We start from the raw sequence: 27,985 nt of genomic DNA, 5'->3' as shown, positions 1-27,985 counted from the left end.
CGAGCAGAAGGCAATGGGAATATCAGAGCAATCTCTGGGCTGATAACCAAAAGGTTGTTAGTTCGAGTCCACCCAGAGGTACCTCAGAAGAAAGGCCTGATGATCTAATTCCGAAAAATCATTCATTGAAAACCCTATGGGGCACAATTCTACCCTGACACACATGGGGTCGCCATGAGTTGGAGCCAACTTCACAGCAACTGCTACAACTTCAAACATCACAGCACCGACAGCAGCTACAGTCTTTTGAGTGCCTATTGTGTTCTGGTGGGAACTGTGGCATCCACCCCGCACAGGGGGAAGTGGGCTTGGGCAGGTTAGGATTGGATGCCCAAGGTCAGAGAGCCATAGGCTAGAATCTGGACACACACCCAGGTCTATCAAATTCTAAAGTCTAGCTCTTTCTACTCCACCACCATGAAGCAGAAGTTCCTAATAGCCCTTCAAAGTTTATCCAAAGTGGAAATCACCTGCTGCCAGTGCCTCCCACTGCCCCATGCCAAAAGCTGCCCTGCAGTGTGGGGGAACTTCTGGTGCCTGGCCACCTTCCCTCAGAACTGAATAACCCAGTTTAGGGACGCATCCAGAAGCCAGAAGAGATGTGTTCTCCTGACACAGCAGACCTTCCAAGACTGTGGCAGCTGGTGGCTACAATGATGCATCAGGAGCTAAAAATGTGGCCAGAGTCATCAGCCAAGGCACCCATTGAATGGGTCTACACTCAGAGGCCTCATCTACACAAACAGATGAGATCGCACCCCCAATGACAGAGGGCTAGGGTCTGTGTTATGGATTAAAATGTGTTCCCCCAAATAAAAAGGTAGCTACGTATGCCAAGAGGTATGGGAAGATGTAAGGGAACATACCCACTGGCAGACATAGGTTTGGTGGTGGATATTTCTATACACGTAACCAGATATGGCTCATATAGAGGACACAAGGGTATAGTCAGGGAAACCTTTTAGACATAAGCAAACACCTTGCAGGTTGAAGTTCCTAAGCTGGAAGACAAAGGACCATAGACTCAGGGGACATCTACGTCAACTGGCACAACATAGTTCATAAAGACAATGTTCTGCATCCTACTTTGGTGAGTAGTGTCTGGGATCTTAAAACCTTGCAAGCAGCCATCTAAGATGCAAGTGTTGGTCTTTTCCCATCTGGAGCAAAGGAGAGCAAAGAAAACTAAAGACTCAAGGAAGCAATTAGTTCAAAGGACTAATGGACCACATGAACCACAGCTTACACGACCCAGGGAACAGAAGAGCTAGATGGTGCCCAGCTAACACTAACAACTGCTCTGACTGAGATCACAACAAAGGGTCCCAGATAGAGGGGGAGAAAAGTGTAGAATAAAAAATCAAATTCACAAAAAAGACCAGACTTACTGGTCTGACAGAGGCTGGAGGAACTCCTGAGACTACGGCCCTAAGACACACCCTTCTGACCTAGAACTGAAGCCATTCCCAAAGACCAGCTTCCAGGCAAACAATCGACAAGCCCGTAAGATTAAAAACAACACTTGAGAGGAACTTATTCCTTAGAACAATCAATTGTATGTGATCAAAACTGTAGTGCCTGCCCAAAAGCAAAGATGGGGTGGCAAGAAGGGGTAGAAAAGCAGGATGAAAGGAATCAGAGAACTCAGGGCAGAAATGGGGAGAGTGCTGACACATTGTGGGAAATGAAACCAAGGCCATGAAACACTTTACATACAAACTATTGAATAGGAAATTAATTTGCTCTGTAAATTTTTACCTAATGCACGATTAAAAAAAAAAAAGTATTCCCCCAAAATATGGCTAGAATCCTAACCCCTCTATCTGTGGCTGTGATCCTGTTTAGAAATAGGGTTTTCTTTGTTATGTTAATTAGATCATACCTGAGTAGAGTGGGTGGGTTCTAAATCTAATCGCTCCTGAGTTATAACAAGAGCAGATTAGACATAGAGATACACACACATGGGGGGAGACAGATGTCACAAGCCAAGGAACCAAAGAATGCCTGGGGCTACAAACAAGGAAGGAACTGACAAGGCTGAGACCATGATTTGGACTTTTAGCCTCCAGAACTGTGAGAAAATAAATGGATGTTCTCTAAAACCGCCACTCGTGATATCTGTGTTACGGCAAGCACGAGGTAACTAAGACACTCTGATTGCTTTTGAAAGGCTGGGCACAGACTGAGTGTGGGTACCAGCTACAGAAACAGAGTCAGATTCTGTGCCAAGGAAGAAGGTGTGTCCGACCCACTTCTGTTGGTTGCCGAGAGGACTTAAGGAGGCCTCCCCTGGCCCTAATGCCTTTGACAGGGGCTGCGAGGCTTTGTACTCAGCTCCATCCACAAACCCGATTCCTCTGAAATCCCAATCCTGGAAAGTTCCTGACCAGAGTTTAGCCGGTGGCTCCTCTCCAGCCAAAGCGTGAGCTGATGGCCCATGTCTCCTTGAAGGCCGCTATGCCAGTCTCCAGGAAGTTGAGGCACTCGTTCATTTACATAATTTATATGAATGAGAGAATGATGCCGAGTGCAGCTCAGAAATCAGGAAGTACAACAGGCGCTATCTACGGAGCAGAATGCCGAGGAGCTGGGAGAACCGAGGGCACTGACCTCTGCATGTCTGTGAGAACGGCTACCTGCTGTCCTGTCGGGTACGCATGGCCCAGTGCCCCCACCTGCGGCCCTCTGGCAGATCTCTGTGAGATTTCAACCTAACACAAACCTCCTGGGAGCACAGCACTAAGTGAATGAATTTCAGTCTGTGAGGTCAAAGGGTAAATGTCCCACGTCAGGACATGGCCCCAATTCAGTGACAGCCACATGAATCGCCTGTCTTCACGCCCCTGTGCCTGAAATGGCTTGCAGTGAAAATTCTCTGTGAAATGGATTCCAGAAGTTGTGGGTACAGAGATGGCCATCCCAGGAACATGTGTGTGCGTGTGTGTATGTGCGCGCACGCGCATTTCCTTTACATTATGCAGTTCTTACAAAAGAAGTCCCTAGGTGGTGCAAATGGTTAACATGCTTGGCTGGTAACCAAAAGGCTGGAGGCACTTTGGAAGAAAGACCTGGTTGGTGATTTACTTCTGCGAAATCAGCCATTGAAAACCCTATGGGGCACAGTTCTACTCTGATGCACATGGGGTCACCATGAGTCACAGTCGACTTGATATCAGCTGGTACTGGCACAAAAGAAGAACAAAACAAAGCAGCAACCCTTGTCCTTGTCAAGCAGGGAAGGATGCCTGGCATCTGCCCAGGTAATGGACACCCTCTGTGCCGTCCCCCCAGCTCTGACTGCCAGCTGTCCTTGCATGACCAGCCTTTCTGGGGGGAAAGTGTCTGGAAAAATCTCCCCTTCTCCCGTGGCCTCCCCTCGCCCCCTGAAGGAAGGCCCTGGCAGGGTGGGGCCGTCCAGCCCACAGGAGCTCCCCCAGAGCCTGGCTGCAAGGGGTGAGCAGGAAGGAGCCATCGTCAGGCGTCAGGGCGAGGCTCCTGGGGAGAACATCTTGTGGGGCAGGAGGAGTCACCAAGTGGAAAGGCTCCCGGAGGAAAGAGCTGAGCCATCCCTGAACCCTCAACTACTGGGAACCACGGCAAATTCATCTGGGGGTAGTAAAGAGAGAGCTTTAAAATGCCAAACCGTGGGGAGTCTCCTTAGCAGAGAAGGAAGTGAGGGAAGGGAAAGGGCCCCGGGTCGGGCGGTGGGGGGCTCCCCTTGGTGACCTGCCAGTCCACCGCTTTGTTGTTGTGTGCCATCCAGTTGATTCCGACTCATAGCAAGGCTATAGGACAGAACAGAACTTCCCCATTGGGTTTCCAAGGCTGTAATCTTTATGGAAGCAGATGGCCAGGTCTTTCTCCCAAGGAGCAGCTGATGGGTTCAAACCACCAACCTTTCGTTAGTAGCCGGGTGCTTAACTACTGAACCACCAGGGCTCCTCTGCTTACAGCAGGCTCCAGGGAGGGCAACAGGGGCCAGGGGCAAGCTAAGCCTAACCCCTCACTCGTCAGTGCCATCTCCGCCCCCACCCCCACCACATGTGGCACCGGGAAAAGGAGCATGGTGACATGGGGAGCTCAAGGAGGAGCCAAACCAAGCCGCTGTGGGGTGGTCACACAGGGAAAGATGGGTCCTGGTTTGCTGAGAATTCAAAGCCTTCACTTCACCCCGACCCAAAACGCTGGCCTCGCATACGTGAAAGAGCAGGGAGGGATGAAGGCTGGGGACATGCGCACACTGCAGTGTCCTGGGGGGGAACACGGGTGGAGTCGGTTTCAGCCAATCTGCCTCCACAACACCTGCTCCCAGCTGAGGGTCCCAACCTGGTTCAACCAGCTGGTGGGAGGTATAGACGCCTCAGGGAGTAGCAGTGGGGTCAGGGCTACCTCCAAGACTTCTGAGAGCCTGGCATCAAGAAGACATGTCCAGCCAGGCCTGAGCCCAGGCTTCTGCCTGTCACGCCCACTGCTCCAGAGACCCCATAGGACCCAAGTTTCAACGACAAGACAGCGAAGTTATAAGAGGTTGAACCCATAGCCAGGGCAGCGGAGCAACCACGGGGTGGGGGTGAGGACTTTCCTCCCTACTCAGAGAATGCTGCCTCAGAAGGTAAAGCAAACCCTCCAGGGGCAGGGAACTTATGCAACCTTTGACCTCACGTGGTAGGCACCTGCCTTCCACAGGAAGGAGTGAACAGAGAAAGCCTTGGGCTGTCTGTCACTGTCTATCCTTCCCCCTACCGCCTCCCCCTGCAGTAGCACTTAGCACCGGGTGAGGGAGGCCTCATGGGAATTTTCTCCACTTCCTTCTCTCTAAAACCTGCCCCTCCAAGCAAAACCCTGATCCCACCCTGCCAAAGCTGCTCCTATCAGGGCCACCAATGACCTCACTTTGCCACATGGGATGAATAATTCCCAGCTGCCAACATACCTGACCTGGCAGCACTTTGTTCTGGAAGTGCTTTCTTCACTGGCTTCCAAGACGCCCCTTTCCTGGGTCCCCTCCAGCCACGTGGCCATTCCCCGTCAACTGGCCTCTAAACCCTGATGCCCCAGGGCTCAACCTCAGGCCTCTCCCCTCTTTCTCCCCCACTCCTCCCCCCAACTCTCTTGGGAATCCCATCAAGGGTCTTGGCTTTAAGCATCATCTCCACATGGATGGTTCCCCACTTATAACCCCAGTCCACATCGCTGTCCTGGACTCCAACCTTGAATCCACTCCTGGATGTGACCAAGAGCATCACAGACCTAACTTAGCCCTGGAATCTGCTCCTCGTTGGGATTCCCATCCTGCCACCTGCTCAGGCCAAATACCTTGGAGTCATCCCGAATCTTCCCTTCCTCATCTCATATCCAACCCAGGATGGTGCTTCCAAACAGCTCTGGAACCTGACCACCTCTCCTCACCTCCATGCTCCCACCCTGGCCCAAGCCCCCACCCCCTCCCACCTGAATACTTGTCACAGCCTCCTCCTGGCCCCCAGAGGCCTTTCCTACCCCTGTGGCCCATTTTCCATAGAGCAGCCAAGTGACCCTTCCAAAACACACGATATCTGTTCCGCAGAGGTCAGGATGGCAGCTCTGACACTCAACACTCCATCCTGCATCCCACAGTGCAGTGGGGCTGGCGGCTCTGCACCACCCTCCCATGCTTCTGCTCCACTGACCACATCTGTTTTCCCATCTGGACCCTCCGAAGTCCACTGGCCATGGGGAGAGGCCCATTCATGTCTGAGCAGGTCTGGGGCAAGAGAGAAGCCAAGGGGCCCTGGCACTGCACGACATTATGACCCTGGTGTGGGGGAGGGGTCCTCATCATTCACCACAAGTGCCCTGAGGTCTGCGCCCCAGTCACTAGCCACATCTAGTCTCCATTCTGGGTCCAGCTTGCAGGCGCGCTTCCCAGCAACTTATTTTCACTTTTGTGTATTTACTCTCTCCCTTTAAAATTTTCCAAACAAGTAAAATTAGGAAAGCACCAAGCTCCCCCCTCTGATGCAGAGCTAAGGTGGCCATTCCTCTATTCACCAGGCCTGCGCCTGGATTTCCGGGCCATTTGGCAGAGCCATTTTGCTCTGCCTTGTTCTGACTTGGCACAGGCGTAGAGCTCCCAGCCCCTCCTGGCCCCTCCCAGCCACTCCTGGGGTCTGTGTTGTGTTGATGCCGTGCAAACCCACAGAGCTAATGAGGGCATCAGCAGTCTGTTCCAGCAGGGACATGGCCGGACCACTGCACCGGAGACCAAGAGTCTTGGTGGCCTGCCAGTGACTCCACAGGCCCAGCAAGTCCCTCGCCTGTCTGTCTGCATAGAACAGAAGTGAAACCTCCTTGGGTCTGGGACCACTCCTTTGCTGGAGAGGAGAGGCGGGCCACAGCCCAGGGCACCCCTGAGGTCCAGGTCCTAGGGAGGATATGCCGGGACTTCTGACCTGACCACCCAGCTCTGGGTTTACTACCCTCCTTCATTTCCCCCAAGGGGATACACTCATACAACTCACTCTGCTGGTTCCTAATCCATGTCTGAGGTGACCTCCCAGGCAGGTCACCTGCTGGAAACACACTTGGTAACCTCTGCCAGGAGTCCTGTGACTTCAGGGTGCTGGGCCTCCTAGGTCGGAAAGAGCAGCCCTGGATGCCGGCAGTGCGGAAGCCTGCCAGGGTCAGCGGTTCATGTCATTGCCCAGCCAAACCCTGGGTGGGGCAGCAGGGTTTCCAAAAGAAAATGTGTAGGAGTTGGCACCTGCCTGACTGCCCTGGAGGTTTTCTTTTCCAGTATCTTCTGAAGATTGAAAGGAGGGGCATGGAGAGGGGGAGAAGGAGAAGCAGGAATGGGAGAACCTGAGGGTTTGGAGACTCTTAAGATAGACTGAGTGTCTGTGGTGGGGGAAGGAGCCTCACCCCGCTCACTGGTCTGCCGGGGCAGTTAGAACTTTGGGTCCCAGGTCACACCCAAGAGGGTCGGCCCATGGTGGACTGAGTTTTCTGGCCTACCCCTTCCAGTGGTGGGACGTTCATGCTGCGGAAGGGACCCATGCAGGCCCGGAGCAGAGGGGGCCCGGCTCAAGCTCCGGAAGAGAGGGCCAAGTGGAGTGGACAGTTCCGGAACACTGGGACTTCCCACCACCTCGAGCACTCAGCCAGGCAGCCACAGAGCCTCTACCTCCCAAACCAGGGCGTGTGCCACATGTGGGCTGTTTTCACACAGACAGTGAGAGAGGCATTTTCCTAAGGACCCCTGGAAATTGCAACTAAGAGACACTGCCTCTTTCTAACACATGTGTTCCCCCCAGTCCAAGAGAAGTCCACTCAGGAGCCTTCAGCACCAGCAAAACTCCCTGAACCTGGCTGATGAGCCAGAAAGGCCATTAGCTTTCATTTATGTGAAGGAGGGGTGCCAGGAGTCTCAAAGGTCTTGGACTGCCAAGTCCACAATCCTCAGGCTCGATAAGAAACAGGTTACTGTGCTAGAATCTGGTCAACTGCAGATCAAACCTAGAGGCAGGTCAGGCAGAAATCAACAAGGTCTATCAAAGACCCTTCATTCATTTGTTCACTCATTCATTCATTCAGAAGCGCTGCCTGCCAGGTAATCTGGCAGATTCTGGCTTGTATTCCTCATTAAACCTGGAGCAGGCAAGAGTTGCCTTGAGGGTCTGAACACAGGGGTCTCTCTACTTAAAAGACATTTCCATTCCAGTGACTGGGTGGACTTGGGCCTGGGCCAAGCCAGGACCACTGGGACACATGAGGGTACCCCTCGGCCACGCAGGGGACACTTACGATCAAGCCCGTTCAAGTAGCGCATGCGGATCTCACAGTGGCCCCAGACAGCACTCACTACAGGATACAGTTTTTTGCCCTTGAGTCCCCGAAAAGCCACTCCCATGTACTGTCCATCCACAATGAAGCTGAGGGTCCCATCGTCCATGTCCAAGGCCACCAGGAAGGAGTCAGGGACGATGAAGGTCTCGTCGGGCTCCAGAAAAGCTGGGTACGTTTTGCTCGGCTGGTTCTTGCCGTCGTGGTAGAGCCGGTTGCGCCCCAAGTCCCAGCCCCAAGACTCGTGGTTGTTCCCCACGAGCGTCGTGTACCCGACGGAGTGCAGGGGGGCATCCGCTGTGGCCACCCCCACCACGGCATGGGTGCCCCGCTGCCGCATGGCCCACGTGATCTGCCACACGTGCAGCCCCCGCGTGTACCCGACCTTGCCCCGGATGGCGTCCGTGCTCTGGGCCACCGGGTGGCGGTGGAAGATAAGCTTGTCATCTTCTTTCACGAAGACGTTGAGCGAGCGGTCGTTGTTATTCCATGAGTGCAGCAGCTGCACGTCGTAGGACACCGGGGGCATGTCCAACAGCAGGTCCAGGCGGGTGGGCTTGCAGTAGTCCAGGCCCTGCAGCTCCTGCTTCAGCGGCCGGTATGTGGGGTCCTGTATGGCCACTGTCTTGATCCCCCCGGTGACCTTCTGACCCATGCTTGCCTTGGGTTTCACCTTCCCCCAGGAGCCCCGGGCCAGCTCATCAACCCCAGGGTCTCTCGTCCAGCTTTCCGGTAAGGCTGGGGCCCTTCTTCGGGAAGGTTGTTAGGAGACTCCTCAAGTTGTGGAGCATCCAGGGTTGCCTAACAGATGGAAAGAAAAACAGATGGATGAGCAGGGGTGCAGGAGGAAGGGGAAAAAGGAAACCGTGAGCACGAGGGTTATCGAGACAGCTGACCCCGTGGCACATCCCAGCCGCTGGGGAGCTGGGCTCCCCACAACACCTGACCTGGGGTCAGAGGGAGCCTTGGAACAGGAAAAAATCTCCCCTCTGGCCCGGCAGCTATAAAGGAAAGGGGCCAACCGCCAGCATCTGCATGAAGATAGGGACCAGACACTGTCCTCAACCATGGTGGGTGCACAGTGTGAGACCCACTCAGACGCTTGCCAGGTACCGCACTGAGGCCAGTGCTCTTGGTTTCAGGGCAGAGGCCAGGCTGCTGGAAACCCTGAGATGAGCCTCTAGGTAGTGGGCATTGTCTGTAGTCAAAATAAGAAAAAGCTTATCTCCCTGGCCTTGCTGCTTACAGGGAAAGGTGAAGTCTTCCACCCCTAGTTGCCATAAAGTCAACTCCAACGCATGGTGACTCCATATGTGTCAGAGTAGAGCTGTGCTCCATAGGATTTTCAGTGTCTGATTTTTTAGAAGTCTCCAGGCCTTTCTTCCAAGATGCCGCTGGATGGACTCAAACCTCCAACCTTTCGGTTAGTATGCAGACACTGCAGTGAAGCCCCCAGTAGCTGTTTAAGATGCCAAATCACAGCTTCTCTCTCTTTTCCAGCAGTGCAGCCTCCCACAGACACCCCCCCGGTTCACCCTGGGGAAGGTAATCCTGGTGTAGGCGGGAAGCTCTGCTGGGGTCTGCATGTGCACTTGACTGGGGAGGGCCAGGAACCTCCCAGCTCAGCAGTTCCTGAGGCTTCAGCAGCCCCTGAGCAGGTCCCCTATCCCGCCTGAACTGGGGGCCACAGAGACGCTCCTCTGCAGAGCCCTGTGCTGGTTCAGCCAGGTGGGCACCAGAAGCTCTCACACCACGCACCCCACTCCCTGGGGTTTTCTGCCAACTGTCAGATGACCCCCTCTTTTTCCTGCCTGCACCCGCCATCAGTGGATGGGTGCCTCCCTCCACTTGGCACCTCACCCCCCAGTCCCCTGGGTCCCTTGGAGGAGTGGGAAGGCAGGTTGGAAGACAGCCCTCACTGCGTCTATCTCCTGTCCTCTCCTTCCGTGGTGCCCTGGGAAAGTTCTACTCAAGAAGGAGGCCACTGAAAAAACCCACTGCTGTCGAGTCAGTTCTAACTCATAGTGACCCTGTAACTACCCTATAGGACAGAGCAGAACTGCCCCATAGCATTTCCAAGGCTATAAACTTTACGGAAGGAGCCCTGGTGGCGTACTGGTTAAGCACTTGGCTGCTAACCAAAAGATCAGCAGTTCAAACCCACCCGCTGCTCTGTGGGAAAAAGATGTGGTAGTCTGCTTCTGTAGATATTAAGCCCAAACCCATTGCTGTCAAGCAGATTCTGACTTATAGTGACCTTGTAGGACAGAGAACTGTCCCACAGGGTTTCCAAGGCTGTCAGTCTTTATAGAAGCAGACTGCCACATCTCCCTCTTGCAGAGCGACTGGTGGGCTTGAACCGCTAACCCTATGGGACAGTTCTCTGTCCTACAAGGTCACTATAAGTCAGAATCTACTTGACAGCAATGGGTTTGGGCTTAATATCTACAGAAGCAGACTACCACATCTTTTTCCCACAGAGCAGCGGGTGGGTTTGAACTGCTGATCTTTTGGTTAGCAGCCAAGCGCTTAACTATTAAGCCACCAGGGCTCCTTCAAGGAGGAAGAGGTGGGTGAAATTTGGGGACTGACGGGACTTGGGCCACCCTGCTGTCCCATCCTCTGCTCCCAGCCTTGAATAACAAAAAATGATGTTGTTTTGGCTTCCTGGGCCCCATTCAAGAGAAAAGGTACTTCCTACCATCAAAAGCCTCCTGGGTCCTGGACAGGACTCTTGGCTGCCCAGTTTGGGAGACAGCTTCTGGAGACCAACCAGACAATGGACAAGACAGGCTCCTGGCTAAAGAAATGCAACCAAACAAGAATGCAGAGGTTACAACGTGAGCCATTGGTGGAAAAGCGTCACTCAGGTTGCCTGTTGTAGGGACCACTCACGTGCCAAGTGAATGGAATGGAGAAAATACAGAGGGACCTGGGGTGGGGGTGGGGGGCTGTGGGTTTATCGCTGCAGTTGGCCTATTGCCTCTTCAGCCTGCACAGCAATTGCTGCCTCGTAGCCTCAAGGACAGGGTGCCTGCTGGTAGGTGAGGGGGGCCGGACCAGCCACACTGCCATCAGCTGCCCGACGCGGGGAATGCTGGGAACCTAGAGGCCCAGGCCTCCCCTCTCTGATCCTGGGGCTACCAGGGCCTGGAAAGAGGAGCAGGCTCAGCAGTCGGGTGGAAGCCTCCCTGGGATCTTCAGCCACCCTGGAGCTTGCTCATTGAGCTGGGAGGAGCAACGCCTTTGGGATGGCCAGGCCTCTGGAAGCCTTCTTCCCACAGAACGTTCTGAGTGGGAACATTGGGTGCCTGGACTTCCTTCTCTACCGGCAGGGATGTGATAGAAGGCCCGTTGCTCCCTGAGACCGGCGAGGACAGCTGTGTCAAAGGTGTGCCCCTCTACAGCAGGGGACCACCTGGTTCTGGGACAAGCTCGAGGGTTACAGTGACCTCACTGTGACACAGTGATCAGAAGACAGCATGGCCTCAAAGCGAGGCACACACTGTCATCTAGGCCAGTTCCAGCAGTGAGATCCCACCACTTGTGGTTGCCAAGCAAGTCCACAACACGCACCTGCTGCTAAACTTCCGCCTCCTTTGGGCCCTGTGTCGGGAACTATCGGAGGGGGCCCCATCTGGGCCTGGCACTGAATGGCTTTGAGCAGTGGAAGCTCTTGGAAGGAAAAGTCCGGGAGGAAGGGGCTGTGGAGAGGGTGGTGGGACATTCTCCTTGAGCATGGAGGGCAGGGAAAGTACCTGTGGCATCATGGGAGGACTCTCTCAAGGGGACGTGGGCCACCCACTCTGCCACTTCTGGGTCATCCTGCCATCTGAGTCACCTCGAGGTCATCAATTGCCATGGCAACTTCAAGGCCACTCTGACTCACCCATCACCTGCCCGCCCCCACCTATGTCCAGGCTATGGTTAAAGCTGACGCTTCCTTCTCTTCAACTTCCTGCCGTCCATACTTGGCCGCCTCCTCGCCGTGCATCGACACACGGGGCGGTTGGCTACTCGTCTCCTTCCATCTATTTTTAAATGCAGCTGCAGGGGCCCACCCTCCTTTGAGTCCTCCAGGAGTTCAAGTGGCCCACCTTCTCCCAGCTCCAGCCCAGCCAGGTGCTCTCTCCTTCAGCTTCTCCTTATCTGCCCTCTCCCACTGCCCAACGCTCGGTCCAGCCCTGCTTTCCTGAGCTTCCAGTCCTCAGGGAAACTCATGCACAAAACCACTGGCAAGGATTTGACCTTGACTTTCCCGCGCTTGTTTGCTCATTTATAATATGGGACGTCACCGGTGTGCCACTCACTCACCTGAAAATCAACTGAGACAATATGCAAGAGACAACCTGGCCCACTGGCTTTTTTACTTTGTTTTATGCTGAGACTGTGCTCTGTACAACTAACAAAGACCACTGTTACCTAGTCTCCCCAGTCACCACACCTGGCCCTATAGATGGAGAGCTGTCTTTAGGCCACAACCGCCCAGTCAAGTGCTTGGAATGCTGGGCTAGAGCAGATCAAGTTCAAAGTACCTTCTAAACCAGGGATCGGCAAACTTTTCCAGAAAAAGCCAGATAATAAATATTTCAGACTTTGCAGACAATACGTAAACAGGTGGGCATGGCTGTGTTCCAATAAAAATTTATTTATAAAAGCAGGCAGTAGGCTGAACTTGACCCATGGGTTTGCTGAGCTCTGTTCTAAACCCAAGAAAAACTCAGGCAGCCCCCATGGCCAAAATACCTGAACATGGACCTCAGGGGAGGGGTTGTACCACCCACAGGTGCTGAGTGACTCTGATACTCGTCTGGCAAGGGCTGCTTCTGTTCACTGCCAATCTGAGATGGGGCATCACAGGGCAGGGTAGACCAGGTAGGAGGTACGGGAACCCTTTGGAGCCCCAGCTCCGGGACCACCCCACTTTCCTACCAGTCTATGAGAGAGGTGAATGCACATGCCCAGGCCTTCCAAGGCCCAGAGGTGCCCCAGGAGCACAGGGACTGTGATTGCTTAGTGAGCCCTTGGGAGTGTCCATGAGGTAGTGAAAACGAATTTTAAGCACACAAAAAAGAATAAAAGCTGAGAAACACTGATTTAACAAATCATATTCACAAGAACGAACTGCCCCCAAAGCAATTCCGAAAGGCTCTCCGTGCACATGCCTTCTCATAAAGCAAGCACTACCATCCTGAGTGCTTCATCCACCAAGATACATGGTCAGGACCTGTATCGGCAGAAGGTCATTTAACATAAAGGACAAGAATTCCCAGATACAGGTCTGGGGCCATCCATGACATGATTTCTACAAGGATTTCACCTTAGATCTCCAATCACTGTTTCTCAGTCACACATTTTCATTACCCAGGAAACGGGGCAGCTGCCTGCCGCCACTGGCCAAAAGCACAAGACCAGAATGGCTGCTCGGATCTGAAACCAGCCTTGGCAAAAAGAGACAGAGGTTACCATGATGGAGTCACCAACCACTGGTCCGGCCCCAAGGGGCCAACTCCAGAGAAGAGGAGGCAAGGAGGGAGAAATTTGGCGAGAGGCATGGATTTGTGTGTGTGTGTGTGTGTGCATTAAAGTTTACCGAGCAAATTAGTTTTCCATTCAATAGTTTGTACATAAAGTGTTCCAAAACATTCGTTTCGTTCCCCACAATGTGTCAGCACTCTCCCCATTTCCATCATAGGCTCCCCCTTTCCTTTTGTCCTGATTTTCTATTCCTTCCTGCCTTCTCATCTTTGCTTTGGGCAAATGTCACCCTTTTGATCTCGTATAATTGATTGTTCTAAGGAGCATGTTCCTTTCAGGTGTTATTATTTATTTTATGGGCCTGTCTATGGTTTGGTTGAATGGTGGTCTTTGAGAATGGCAGCAGTTCCAGTCGAGAAGGACGTCTCAGGGCCACAGACTTGGGGGTTCCTCCAATCTCTGTCAGACCAGTAAATGTGGTCTTTTCTGTGAATTCGATTTTTTGTTCTACAATTTTTCTCCCACTCTGTTCAGAACTCTCTGTTGTGATGCCAATCAGAGTGGTTGGCAGTAGCAGCTGGGCACCATCTAGTTCTTCTGGTCTTGGGTCGTGTAGGCTGTGATTCGTGTGGTTCATTAGTCCTTTGGACTAATTGCTCCCTAGAGTCTTGGTTTTCTTCACTCCAGAGAGTAAGAGACCAATACATGTACCTTAGATGGCTGCTCAAAAGCTTTTAAGACCCCAGATGCTACTCATTAAAGTAGGACACAGAACTTTATGAACCATGTTGTACCAATTGATGTAGATGACCCCCGAGTCTATAGTCCTTCGCCTTCAAGCCTAGGAATTTCATCCTGAGAGGTGTTTGGTTATGTCTAAAAAGTTGCCCTGACTCTGGCCCTTATGTGCTTGGGGCACGGATTTCAACCCTCAACTCAGACACTACTCGGTACACAGCACCTGCTGAGATGCTTTGCCCTCCCTTTAATTAAAGCTGCGACTCTAAAAATTCTGCCTTCCAAAAAAAGGGCCATTGGGTCAGCTGGCCCTAGGCCCCACCTCAAAGCCCATTGCCATCAAGTCGATTCTGACTCATAGTGCCACCTCTACTACAAATTATCCTCTTGTTTTTTAAGAAAAGGTTTGGTGAACAGGCAGCACCCTTCGCTGGAGGCATGTCCATGGTGGCTGTGGCAGAGGGGGTAGGGGGTGAGGGAACCCACAGCACAGAAACTACCAGAGAGTGACACACACACCCCCATGTTCTCTAAGCTCAGGTCCCCCTCAGTGCCTTTGGCTGACCCCGGAACAGTTAAACCATTGTTTTGACCCAAGATGGGGAAAGAACAAAATTCAGGATGTGGAACAAGGTGACCTATTTATAAAGCCTCCTTTCACCTGAAGATCAAAAAAGCTTCCTTCACCCCTCCCTCCACCTCTCCGCCCCACACATCTGTGGTTGCAGCCCAGGGTTTTGCAAGAGAAGCATGCCCCAAGCGATCTGTTATTATATCAGAATGCACTGTCTGCAGCACGGCAGAGTGGCCGCTCCGGCTCCGCCTGCTAATTACGGTTTCTCGCTCCTGGGAACCAGACTCCCTTCAGCCTCCCCAACACAAGCGGCAGGAACATGATCCTAGGCGGAAGCACTGAGGACAGGCTAAAAGTGCCCCCGAGAGTAGGCCAAGGGCCATGTGGTTACAACACCCCCCCACCCCAACTGCCCACTTGAGGGGGGGATACTGGGGAGAACCCAGGGGGCGCTGTGTTCTTGCTCAAGTAATAAGTCTCCACCCCTAGAATCAACAAAAAGGATTTAACCCTTCTGGAAAGTTCTGACAAGCGATCTTGGAGAGAAAATCCCACGCGGTCCAGGGCTCTAGCCTCTGACCTCAAAAGACTAAAAATGCACCTGCCATCGACACCTACGGGAGGACACAGATTACTCATGACACTTTCAGAATGGGCTCGGATCAGTTGGGCCCTGCCCCTGGGAAATCAGTGTGACACTCATATAGAGACTAAAGATTAAAACAAAAAGTTACGGCTATAGCCGTCTCCAGGCTGTGAGGGCAACAGTCCTCGTTCAGACGAGAGGTCCTGTTCTTGTAGGGACCTCAGGGACACACAGGGACCTTCCCAAAAGTTGATCCAAGACAGTAGCAAATGTGCCTTTGAGTGCTAATGGAAATTCAGTCTAGACTGAGATCCTGAATGCCACCCAACAAGGAGGCTGAGGGTTGGTCAAATGGCCTGCCCGGTCCACATGGTACCTGCCTGGCCCACATGGGATCTGTCTGGCCACATGGTGCCTGCCTGCCTGGTCCATGTGGTGTCTGCCTGGTCCACACGGGGTCTGCCTTGTCCACATGGGGCCGGCCCGGTGCACAAAGCACCTGCCTGGTCCATGTGGGGCCTGCCTGGTCCACGTGGGGCCTGCCCAGTCCACGCAGGAGGCAGAAAGGCAGAGTTTTGAGGGCAGAACCATGTGACCATCTCCAAGGGGAAGAGATGCTGGCAGAGGGAGCCCCTGGAGAAAGGCTCAGAGACTCCGATCTCTTTCCTTGCCCCCATCCACCTCCGTAAATTCCCCAGGGAAGGGAGGAAATGGGGGCTCATGGCAGATGCCTGCAAAGCCCCAGGGTGGAGAGGGTGGCCCAGTCAGGTCACTCTGGCCCTGAGGATGCTGAAGCTTGCCTTCCCCAAGGTGGGGCAGAGAGGGGCAGCAGGTAGGCAGGGGGACACAGGGACACAAAATTCTTACAGAGGGCTGGGCCTCACCCCTTCCTCTGGAACTGCCCGGCCCCAGGGGAAGAGTCCCAGGACGCTGCCTGCCACTTCCGTCCTCCCAAGTGGCCACCCCGGCACAGGAAGTCTGATCAAACCCAGGCTTTCACGTGGCACAGGGGCCCAAATGGGAGCTGGCGACACTCCAACCTCTTCCCAGGGGAGGTGCTGACAGGGAAAGGTCACCACAGGGAGTGGACTCTGGGTCACCCTACATCCATCCAGGGAGACTGAGAAGGAGGGAGACCGTGGGCAGACCTGAAACAAATCAGTTCACAGAGAGATGCAAGGGGCCACCCCAGGCGCTGCGGGTTTAGAAGGTCCTGGGCAAAGAGCCTTCTTCCCCAACCCTGCAGACCCAGGTCAAGGCTCTCGAGCCACCCCGGGGGGTGAACAAGGAGGAAGGAGGCTGGCACTCATGATTTCAACGTGGAATCCTACAGCTCAAGTGCCCGGCGCAGTATAGTACACACAGTAGGTACTTAATACATGTTGCTCCCTGTCCTCCTCCTGCCTCACCTTCAACATCAGGTGACACCTGGAAGAATGGAATCTTGGACACCAAAGGGCCAGAAATCGTAACAGGAAGGAATGCCAAGGCAGGCAGACACAGGCCCTAAGGCCTCACAGGCAGCCTAGGGAAAAGCAGGTTCTTGGGGGGGACCTGCCCCTTCACAGGGCAGCAGAAAGGGCAGGGCAAGAATAAGGCCAGCAAGAAGCCACAGCTCCAGCAAAGCCCCCTGTAGATGCATATCAAATGCCCAAATTAAATAATGCAAACCCCTTAGGTCAAGAACAGGGGCAGAAGTTCCAGAGAAGTTCCACCGGGAGTGAGGAGCAGAGGGGAGCTATAAGGATGTTCTCCTATAAGTAGGTTTACACCAGGGCTTCGAACTGATTTGTTCAAATTTGCATTTCCACCCCAGATATATTGAATCAGAATTGGCATTTTAACAAGATGCCCAGGTGATTCTTGTGTATAATAAATGTTGAGAACCACTGCTCTACTAGTGGTTCTCAGAATTGGTCCCTAACCAGCAGCATTAGCATTGCCTGTGAACTTGTTAAAAATGCAAATTCTCAGCAGGGGTTCAAACTGGAAAGAACTGGTTTGAAGCCCTGGTTTACAGGAGTGGTTTTCAAAGTGTGGTCCCTGGACCAGCAACATCAGCATCACCTGGGAGCTTGTTAAAAATCAAATTTCTGGGCCCCACTCAGATCTATGGACTCAGAAACTCTAGGCGTGGGATCTGGTGGTCTGTGCTTTCATGAGCCCTCCAGGTGATCCGGTCCCTGGGTAGCACGAATGGTTAAGCATTGGACTGCTTAACCTAAAGGTTGGCTGTTCAAACCCACCCAGTGGCTGCATGGAAGAAAAGTCCTGGTAATCTGCTTCCATTAAGACTACGGCCATTAAAATCCTATGGTGCAGTTCTGTTGTGTAACACATGGGATCACCATGAGTCAGAATTAACTCGAAAACAACTAACAAAACAACTAGATGTTCCTGGGTGGTGTAAACGTTAATGCACTCAGCTGCTAATTGAAAGCTTGGAGGTCTGAGTCCACCCGAAGACACCTTGGAAGAAAGGCCTGGCTATCTACTTCCATTGGCTGAAATCAGCCATTGAGAACCCTAGAGAGCATAGTTCTACTCTGATATACATGGGGGTCACCATGAGTCGGGGCTGACTCAACAGCAAGCGGTTTTAAAGTTTGAGAAAATGGTGCAGTACCAGGCAATGTCTCCTTCTGTTATATTTAACGTTGCTATGAGCCAGAGCTGACTTGACAACTAACAACAGCAAAATCTGAGAACCACAGGTTATTACGGAATCCATAATAATGAGAACTACCAGGCTTGGATATGCATACCATAATTTTTTTTTTTTTTTACCTTCTTGTTTTTCCATTTTGATTTAAAAAATTTTAAATGTTACATGTGCTCATAAAAAATCTCAATATAGGAAAGTATAAATTAAAGTCCTCTCCCCCCTCACCCCATACCACTGCCCAGAAGGAAGCACTGGGGTGTATGCACCCTTCCAGGCCTTTCTGGTGCGTACACAAGTGCAGACGGGGGGATGGTCCCAGTACACATACCATCTTACAGTTTGCCTTTCCCAAGTCCGTAATATACTAAGGCCCTGGGTAATGCAAATGGTTAACACCCCAACTGTTAACTGAAAGGTTTGCAGTTCAAGTCCACCCAGAGGTACCTTGGAAGAAAGGTCTGGTAATCTACTTCTGAAAAACCAGCCACTGAAAACCCTACGGAGCACCGTTCTACTCTGACACACACAGGGTAGCTGGTTTTTTCGGTTTAACATGAATTTTATGTGTTAATGCTGTGACATTCCCTTATAGGTACACATTTGGTTGTTCTAACTGTGACAATGGTCATGTGTGGGGGGTTAAGAATTTCACCATACCAGGACAGGCTGAGAAGTTTCTTTTAAATTAGTTTATGGTCCTCTCTCCTATCATCCCTATGAAAATCATGGATCTCAGAGCACCCCTCCCCCATTGTCAAATTTAATAGAAAATCAAATGTCAAGGTGAGCCACCCCCAGGCTTCTTGATCTTCGTGACTGACTAGTGACCCATGGACCCCTGGTGGTGCAGTGGTTAAGAGCTCAGCTGCTAACCAAAAGGTTGACAGTTCGAATCCAGCTGCTCCTTGGAAACCCTATGGGGCAGTTCTACTCTGTCCTATAGGGTCGCTATGAGTGGTAATTGACTGGATGGCACTGAGTTTCATGAGTTTGGTTTCTTTGGTTTAGTGACCCATGGCAGGCTGAAGGTGCTCGGGAGTTTCTGCCAAGTGAGTTGGAATCAAAGGTTTGTCGACTGGACCGCATCCAATGTACTTGGAAAGGATTCTAGAAGGAATTGGGCAGTAGGTCTTTGAGTGCAATTTAATCGCCACTCCCTGTGTGGGATTTCACACAACTGGACAGGAAGCCGAGGGAGAAGTAAATCCCTGGGCCTCACAGGTCAGTCGGTGAAAAGGAACTTAAGCACAAAGATACTCTGGAAGCCACAGCGGCCCTCAGGGGCTTCCCCTTAGACCTCTTAGCTGGACTTCCTCGTACAACCCTATCCATCTGGATAATCCTGAACACCTGGGCCGACCGGCACTCCACAGGGGAGAGCCCAGCACGGCCGAAAGCATGGAATAAACTAATCCTGAGCTTCTGGGTAGGCCGTAGAGGTCTGGGTGCAAGATCCCGGTGGTGCCAGTACATCACGTGCAGAAGGTGGGAGCTGACTTCCCCCACCCTTGCCAAGAAAATATAATACATGAAATATTTAAATTTAGTAAGATTTTATAAAATCATAAAGCAAAATTGTATTTTATAAATCACAATAAGGAAAACAGTATATTTAAATTTAATAAAGTTTTATAAAGTTATAAAATAAAACTATATTTTATAAAAGATAACTAAAACATGTACCTTTAAAAAAAAAAAACTCAGCTGCAATAAACATGGGTGTGCATATATCTGTTTGTATGAAGGCTCTTGTATCTCTAGGGTATATTCCGAGGAGTGGGATTTCTGGGTTGTATGGTAGTTCTATTTCTAACTGTTTAAGATAACGCCAGATAGATTTCCAAAGTGGTTGTACCATTTTACATTCCCACCAGCAGTGTATGAGAGTTCCAATCTCTCCGCAGCCTCTCCAACATTTATTATTTTGTGTTTTTTGGATTAATGCCAGCCTTCGAGTGGATTCTGACTCATAGCAACCCTATAGGACAGCGTAGAACTGCTCTGTAGAGTTTCCAAGGAGTGCCTGGTGGATTTGAACTGCCGACCTTTTGGCTAGCCACCATAGCTGTTAACCACTACACCACCAGGGTTTCCATGTACCTTTTAGAAGATTATAAAATAAAATCATCTTTTATAAAATAGAAGAAAATATAAAAAAAAAATAAAACAATTGAATTTTATAAAATGATATTTTATTAAATTGAATAAAATAAAATATTACACAGCCAATAAAAACGTTAACTGGAAAGGTCACCGTACAAAGGGCATGGAAAAAGCCTTGCTATGTTAAGCGAAACAAAGAACACAAATGTATTTATGCTAAGACTAAAAGGAAGAGAAGATTGGACAGGCATATGAGGGGAAAAGATGGAAAAATTAAAATTTATTTAGAGTGATGAATTTCCCTTCCCTTTATGTCGCCTTGTTTTATTGTGTGCTGTCGATTCTGACTCATAGCAGCTTCATGTCACAGAGCAGAACTGCCCCATAGGGCTTCCTAGACTATAATCTTTATAGATGAAGATCGCCAGGTCTTTTCTCCCAAAAAGCCAATGGTGAGTTCACACCAAACCTTTCGGCTAGCAGCTGAGTGCTTAACCATTGTACTACCAGGGCACCTTTTAAAATGCCTTGCTCTTTTTTTTTTCCTTTTGTTATTTTCTTGTGTTTTTGGTGAAAGCTTACACAGCTAATTAGGTTCTCATTTCTATACATATTGTTCTTTTCTTGTGTTTTTGGTGAAAGCTTACACAGCTAATTAGGTTCTCATTTCTATACATATTGTTCGGAAACTCTGGTGGCATAGTGGTTAAGTGCTACGGCTGCTAACCAAGGGGTCGGCAGTTCGAATCTGCCAGGCGCTCCTTGAAAACTCTATGGGGCAGTTCTACTCTGTTCTCTAGGGTTACTATGAGTCGGAATCGACTCGATGGCACTGGGTTTGGTTTTTTTGGTATACATATTGTTCAGGGACAATGGTTACATTTTTCACAATACAACAGTGTTCTCTTTATTTCCATTCTGGTTGTTCTGTTTCCCTTAATCTAGCTTCCTTGTCCATCTTATCTTCTGATGTTTGGTCTAGGAAAATGTTTACCACTTGGTTTCATTTAGATCATTATTTAGAGAGCACAGTACTCACAGGTGAATTGCCTTACTCTTGAAGAAACGGATGCAAAATGTCCACCTCCCAAAACCCACCCAGGCAGGAGGTGAATGTGGAAGGAGCAATGTGAAGAGCAGAGAGCTTGCAGGGACCTGGCCAGAAGACCTTGCTTGTTAGACACCAGCATTACACACAGGGACATAGCCAAAGATGTTCATATGGGAGCAGTGAGAAGCCTTCTACAGCTGCATTGCTACAATTCAGATCTCCCTCCCAGCCCCAGTCCTTTGCTTTCTCCAAAAGAAAAAGTGCAGAGCTGTGGTTTGGCAGCCCCTGCTGTCTCAGAGCAGCACCTGTGGATCGAGTTTCTCTGGAGGAATTTGGAGTGTGTGCCTGCATCTCTGGGGCTGCGCGTGAAATGTGGTCTGGGGAGGGGACGACCAACATACCCATAAGCGCCGCTGGCCTGGGGATGAGGACATGGAAGAGCGATGTCACCGCGGATCATGCATCCACACACTTTCGCTCTGGGAACATGGGCAGGATGAGGAGAGAGACACGCTTGAGCTCCCAGGTCTCTACTCTTCACAGAGCAGGTCAAGACCCCGTGGCCACTCCAGACTGGCACTTTCTGACATCAGAAAACAGTGCTGGCCCTTTGGCTCCTGTTTTCCTCCTATCGATGTCAGCACGTACCTGCCAGCCATGATGCCACATATCAGAGCTCTGCCCACAGACAGGATGGCCCCAGGTTAATGCACAGTTTGACTGGACTTGTCACCACATGAAAACCCATTCAAATGGGTTCAGCTTCTGCGTTCTCACACTGATTAGGCCTCATGGACCCAGCACGCCCCATGCATCTCACTCATGTGCTGTTTCCCACAGACTCTTTCTGCCCAGACCTGCTCATGCAAAACGTGGAGAAAGTTGGCCAAAAAGGACCATGCTCAAGGCCTATGCTTCTGAGTTGCTTCTTTACCCATCCACAAAGTATCTGTTAGGCCCCTGACACACCAGCCTGGGCTTCCCATGGATTTCCTTTGCTCCTTAGTCCCTGCGTATCTCAATAAGGTGGATGATACAAAAACGTGGGTTATACGTGGTCAGTGTTTAGGAAACTAGGAGAGGGTTCTCCCCACACTTCTAGAAAACATCTTCCCCAGGTGGAAGCTGGTAAGAACCAAACAAAATGGACAAAACAGTTACCTGCAGAAATGACCCGACTTGAGAGATGGTCTTGAATGCTTCACAAATGAACACTTGGAAAACACCCAAGTCCAGATAAAACATCTCAGGGCTGGAATTCATTCCAAAAATATTTATTAGGCACCTACTATATACACGGAAACCCTGGTGGTGTCGTGGTCAAATGCTACAGCTGCTAACCAAAAGGTCGGCAGTTCGAATCCCTCAGACACTCCTTGGAAACTCTATGGGGCAGTTCTACTACTCTGTCCTATAGGGTCACTATGAGTCAGAATTGACTCGACAGCAACAGGTTTTTTTTTTTTTTTTAATATACACAGGTCTAAATCGCTGTCTTTATGGAGCGTACAGTCTAGTGGAGGAGATAGATAATAAACAATTGAACAATTAATGCAAGCTTCACGGGGCAGGGATTTTCATGTGTTGTGTTCGCTGCAGTAGCCCCAGTGCCTAAAATGGTGCCTGGTTCATAGCAGGTACTCAATAAACAAATGCTGGATAAACAATGGATAGATATATCTAATACTGGGTCAGGTATTAAGCGTCATGAAGAAAAATGAAGCAGAGTAGTGAGGATAGAGGGACTGATGGGAGTAGGTGAGGAGGGAAGGCTTCTTTGATACAGGGATGTACAGACAGAGATCTGAATGAGGGGAGGGAGCAATGCATGTGAATACGAAAGGGGAACAGCTTTCTAGGCAGGGGAACAGAATGTGCAAAGGCCCTGAGGCACCTGGGCTGGGTGGCCTTGAGCAAGTTCCCTAACCTCTCTGAGCCTCAGGGTCCTCATCCACTGAAATGGGGATAGTGACAGTTCTGACCTCACTGGTTTGCTTTAAGGATTAAATGAGATATCCCATGGAAAGCTTGGCATATAATAAACAGCTAATGTTGGTGATATATTTGTAATTTAATGGTTTGAAGGGAAGGGACAGAAGGAGAGAGGAAAGGAAGGAAAGAGGGAGTGAGGGAGAGAGGAGTGAGGGAGGGAGAGAGAGGGAGGGAAGGAGGGAGGGAGGAAGGAAGAAAGGGGTGCATACGCACTGCATATATGAGGGCTTCTTGAGAAAGGTGGGTCTCTGGTCATTCCCCGGTGGAATGCAGCAGGTACAAATCCTCAAATCCATTCCCTGCCCCAAACTCAGTAATTTCAGTTAATGGGAGCAGAGAGGCCTTCACCAGACACCCTCAGGTGCTGCTGAAATCAAGGCCGCCCAAGGCCAATGGTTCTGTCTGCTCCCGGCTGAACGCTCTCTGGGTGCCTCCCCTGTAACCCCTGTGAACTGTGCCTGCAGGAAGCAGGTAGCAGCCGCGGTGGTGGGCCTGGGGTGGTCCTGGGTGGCGACGTGTGGGGTGTCCTCATGCCTTTGTGCTCTCTTTGTGGCCGGAATGACTGTTCTGAAGAAGTTTCTCAGGAAAGCAATCTAGATCGGGGGTAGGCCTATTCCACTGACACAAACGGCAAGTGGAAGAAGGGGAAATTGGCCCAATATCCATCTAGTGGGCTAGTCCAGGAAGGCAATCATGGTTGGGGCGGCGGGGAGGAAGAAACAGGACTGAAGGAACCTTCTATAATCTCAAAACATAACAACAACACAAACAACCCATTGCCATCGAATCAATTCTGACTCATAGTGGCTCTACAGGACAGAGTAGAACTGCCTTATAGGGTTTCCAAGCGGAAGAAGGGGAAATTGGCCCAATATCCATCTAGTGGGCTAGTCCAGGAAGGCAATCATGGTTGGGGTGGTGGGGAGGAAGAAACAGGACTGAAGGAACCTTCCATAATCTCAAAACATAACAACAACACAAACAACCCATTGCCGTCGAATCAATTCTGACTCATAGTGGCTCTACAGGACAGAGTAGAACTGCCTTATAGGGTTTCCAAGGCTGTAATCTTCATGAACGCAGAGTGCCAGATTTTTCTCCTGCAGAATGGCTGGTGGGTTCAAACCACTGACCTTGTGGTTAGCAGCTGAGTTACCTAACCACTGAGCCACCAGGGCTCCTTCTCCAAAATATAAAGCCTACTAAAAGAAGGCTTTAAAAAAAAATTTTTTTTTCTTTTTTTTCTTAAAAGAAGGAGGAGATGGATGGGTGGGACAGGCCATGTCAAAGGGAGGCAGAAACCAATCTGAAAGATCTCCCAATGGCCAACTAGAAACAATTTGAGCAAACAACAAAGAATCGAAGGCACTTGGTTATCACCACAAAGTCAGCCAGCTTTGGGAACATGAGCAAGCCCAGCACTGGCCGTTTGGGCTTGACCAGGTCTCAGTGCTGGGACCTATCAGGACTGCAAAGGTGCACTGCATGTGCTTGCCTCCGCAGGGCTGCTCTGTGACATCGGACAGCCACGTTCAGAAAGGTATTTCCTCTGCAAGTTTGACTTTCCATCACATAAAAACAGCAGCATGTTCCTTTGCAGGCGAAAGGAGAGGAAAGCAATGTGCCCCACGCCCCCCGATGGCTAGGGAGGCCAGGCCAAGACCAGGTGTGGGACCCCTCCCCACCCTGCCCCACGCCCCAGCCAGTCCCCCAGCCCACTGCCTTCCCGCCAGGCAGCACATTTCCCTGGCTGGAGAAGGACCCCAGATTCTCCCCCAGTGCCAAACACACTGAGTGTTTCTAAGGCTGTCCCAAATTTCCGTTCCCATATCAAATCCTCCTCTTTTCTGCTGAGGCAGCAAGACCTGCCAACAAAACAAGGCAGTGGGACTCAAGTTTTCGTAACACATGCTTTCCCCTTGAAACGTGCTACAATGAATCACTGAAGTTTAATTGTATCAGCAGCTGGGCTGGTGGAAGGCATCGTGTGAAAGTCCAAAGCAGAGGAGCTCAGGCCAGTCCCCACTAGCTGCTGCTGCCTCTGCCCTCCCTCTCCCCAAATGTCCCACCACCCTCTCCAGGCCCCCAAATGGAAAATTAAATAGCATTTAGATCTTGACACACAGAAAGAGTCCTCGCCTTTAGGGGAGAGGGAGCTGGTCACCCTGCAGCCGTACACCTTGGTACCAGCCACTCACTCCGAGAAGCAGCATGGGCATCGCTTGGGAGAGCGTAGGAAATGCAGAGTCTCAGGTCTCACCCAGGCAAACTGCATCTGAATTGCACTTTAACTAGATCCCTGGGTGATCCTGCAGGTGTCAGGTGGGTGGGTGGGGGCTGTCAGTCTGGGTCCCCTCCCTCCCCGCCCCCCCCAGCAAGAGACTCAGTGTAAGTCTTGGCTCAGTGGAAACACCCATGAGAAAGAAATAAGATGGAGCAGCTTCCTTCTTTCTCCAGTCCTGAACATATCTGACCCTGAGACCCTGAACAAATGAGAGCTCGAGGCTGGCCAGTTTAACGAAAGTACATGCAGCGCCTTCTGCCCAACCCACAGAAGGGCGTGCAGAAAAGTGGCTGTCGATCCACTCGTCCAGCTTCTGCTGTGGTCACTGGGGGCCTGGGAAGATAAAGTCCAAGGTAACACCCCTCAGAAGACCCTATCTGCTGCTCAAAACTTATCAGCGGGTCCTCTGCCCACCCTCCAGGCTCCTGGCGTTCTCAGCTTCCTCTACTCCTACAAATATCCCTTAGACACCAACTACCCAAGCCAGCCTGGCCATTCCCTACAGAGCCCCAAGCTTTCCCACGGCTACACCTGCCACAGTGCAGGTCCTTTACTTCAAACAACCCCATCCAGCCGTAATCCCAGCCATTTGAAGTCTAATGCCTCTTCTATGGAGCCCTCCCAGATTGGCTCCCTCCACCTTGACTGACTCACAGCACATCTCGAATCTTCTCCAAACTTTCCCTGGAATTACTTCCAGACCTGCGCAGGTCCTAAGGTCCTGCCGGGACCTGTGGCAAAGGCCACCCACAGCCCCGTGCACACATCCTTGTGGAGACCAACAACGCTGCCAGAGACCCATCCATGCATGGCCGCAGTGAGCAACCCCACCGTCTCCCAGACACCTACCAGAGGATCCGGAGTTCTGGAATGTTTCAGGCAAGGGCCTGGGGAAGGCGCCAGGAGAGAAGCCCCTATGAGTCCTCACAGGTAGGGAGAGAACGGAAGAAAAGGAAAGCAGGTAGTGCCCCAGCACCCTGTAGCAGGCCCTGAGTGTCCCCGAAGGCCTCCTTTCCTGGGCTGGATTGGCCCTGGCCTGAGTGAGCTCCACCGTCACCAAGGGGAAGCGGCCCTTGGTTACCACTGGCCGGGAGAACACAGAAGGCAAAACAAACACTGGAGGCCGAGCGGTCCGGGCTCGTTCCCCACTGCTGGGAACAATTACAAGGTACTTGGTCCTGGCTTTTCAAAGCCTCCAGCATAGAGGCTGCAGGCCCAATGAGAAAGCAAGTTAGAAAGCATTCTCTTCCTCCTGCAGCTGCGATACCCCTGCCCAGGACTCAGGGACCCTCCCTTCACCCCACTCGGCAAAGCATAGCCCTGCACGGCTGGGAATCGCAGCAGGATCGGGGGAATGCAGAATCCTGGGCATACACTGGGTTTGCAAAATCTCAAGTGGGCCTAGCTCAGCAGGCAAGGTGGTGACGCCCCCTTCAGGCCTCAGGCCTTCTTCAAAGAGGGTCGCTGCAGACCCCAGCTGGCCCATAGGTGCAGTCTCAGTGACAATGGTGCTGCTGGCTTAGTCCCCTACCTAACCCCCTCCAGCAAAGGCACCAACTCTTTTGTCCCCAAGAAAGTTGTCATGAAATGAACAGAAACTCATGACCAATGAAAAACACATTCCTGATCAGGCTCTGGCCAGGAGGAGACCTGGAACCCTCGAGAATCACACAGCTCCTCCCTGGGGGCAGGGTCTCCCCTTGAAGAGGCACACACAGAGGGCTCCTGAGGAGCCCAGGGCTAGGGCCTCAGCGTCCCACCTCCTTGTGAGAAGTGGCTGGGGTGAGGCCAAGTGGAAACGGGGTGGAGGTGGGGCTGAGTGACCCTGTGTCTCCCGGGTCTGCCAGGTGGGGGGGCACACAGAAGGGAGAGGTGCTGCCCCACCCCCTCCCAGCCATCGATTTGCACTGGAGCCCTTGATGTCCTCTAGGCCTGTTTCCAGCCACCTTGTCTTTCTCTGCACCCTGACCAGACAGGTGGGAGCATCCTTCCCCTCAGCCTTTTTTTCTTTTTTTGGTGAAAACATACACCCATTCAAAAACTTCTGCATGTACAGTTCAATGCCATTGGTTATGTTCTTCACATCGTGTCACCATTCTCACTATCTCTCCCCATACTGTTCCACCACCACTGACTTTTACTCTCTATGTCCCTTAACGTTCTCATCTGTCCTTTGCACTTACTGTTGTCAATTTGATCTCACACAGATAATTCTTTACAAGAGGGCAATGGTCAAGGCTGACATTCTGTTTTAACTGAGCTAAACTGCTGCTTAAAGATGACTTCACGGGATCGTTTTGGGATAGTTTGGGATCAAAGTTTCAATCCCCCAGCCTTATTGTGGAGTCAGGCTCCTGACCTTGGAAGGGGAACGTGGCAGCAGGGCTACTTCTATAAACAGGGGGAGCCACCAGCACACGCTTGGCTGCTACCCAAAAGGTTGGTGGTTCGAACCCACCCAGCTGCAGAAAGACCTGGCGATCTGCTTCCATAAAGATTATAGCCAAGAAAACCCTATGGGGTGGTTCTACTCTGTCACATGGGGTCAATATGAATCGAAAACGACTTGCCGGCACCCAACAACCACCACCACCCCCACCAAAGCCACACAGGTCAGTTTCCCCCAGGTTTACTGGAGTCATGCTGGTTGCAGACTATAAGAGCCTGCACCTGCTTCAGGACCCTCCTGAGAG

At 51.4% G+C, this 27,985-nt stretch overlaps 1 protein-coding gene across 3 annotated transcripts in view; it reads right to left on the bottom strand.

Moving 5' to 3' along the window:
* The window catches only part of SPSB1 (splA/ryanodine receptor domain and SOCS box containing 1), an 82,553-nt gene that overhangs the window by 3,913 nt on the left and 50,655 nt on the right, over positions 1-27,985 (bottom strand). For 2 of the 3 annotated variants that reach the window (XM_064281228.1, XM_064281230.1), the window contains exon 2: positions 7,783-8,622. In XM_064281228.1, the coding sequence (XP_064137298.1) occupies positions 7,783-8,476 (694 nt within the window). In that variant the 5' untranslated portion in view covers positions 8,477-8,622. Of the gene's footprint in view, positions 1-7,782; positions 8,623-10,522; positions 19,466-27,985 lie in introns of those variants that run through there. The other variant, XM_064281229.1, reaches the window with a different exon arrangement.

The sequence above is a fragment of the Loxodonta africana genome, chromosome 3 (genome assembly GCF_030014295.1).
Source record: "Loxodonta africana isolate mLoxAfr1 chromosome 3, mLoxAfr1.hap2, whole genome shotgun sequence".
In the NCBI taxonomy this organism is placed as follows: Eukaryota; Metazoa; Chordata; class Mammalia; order Proboscidea; family Elephantidae; genus Loxodonta; species Loxodonta africana.
This window is presented reverse-complemented; position numbering and strand designations above follow the sequence as displayed.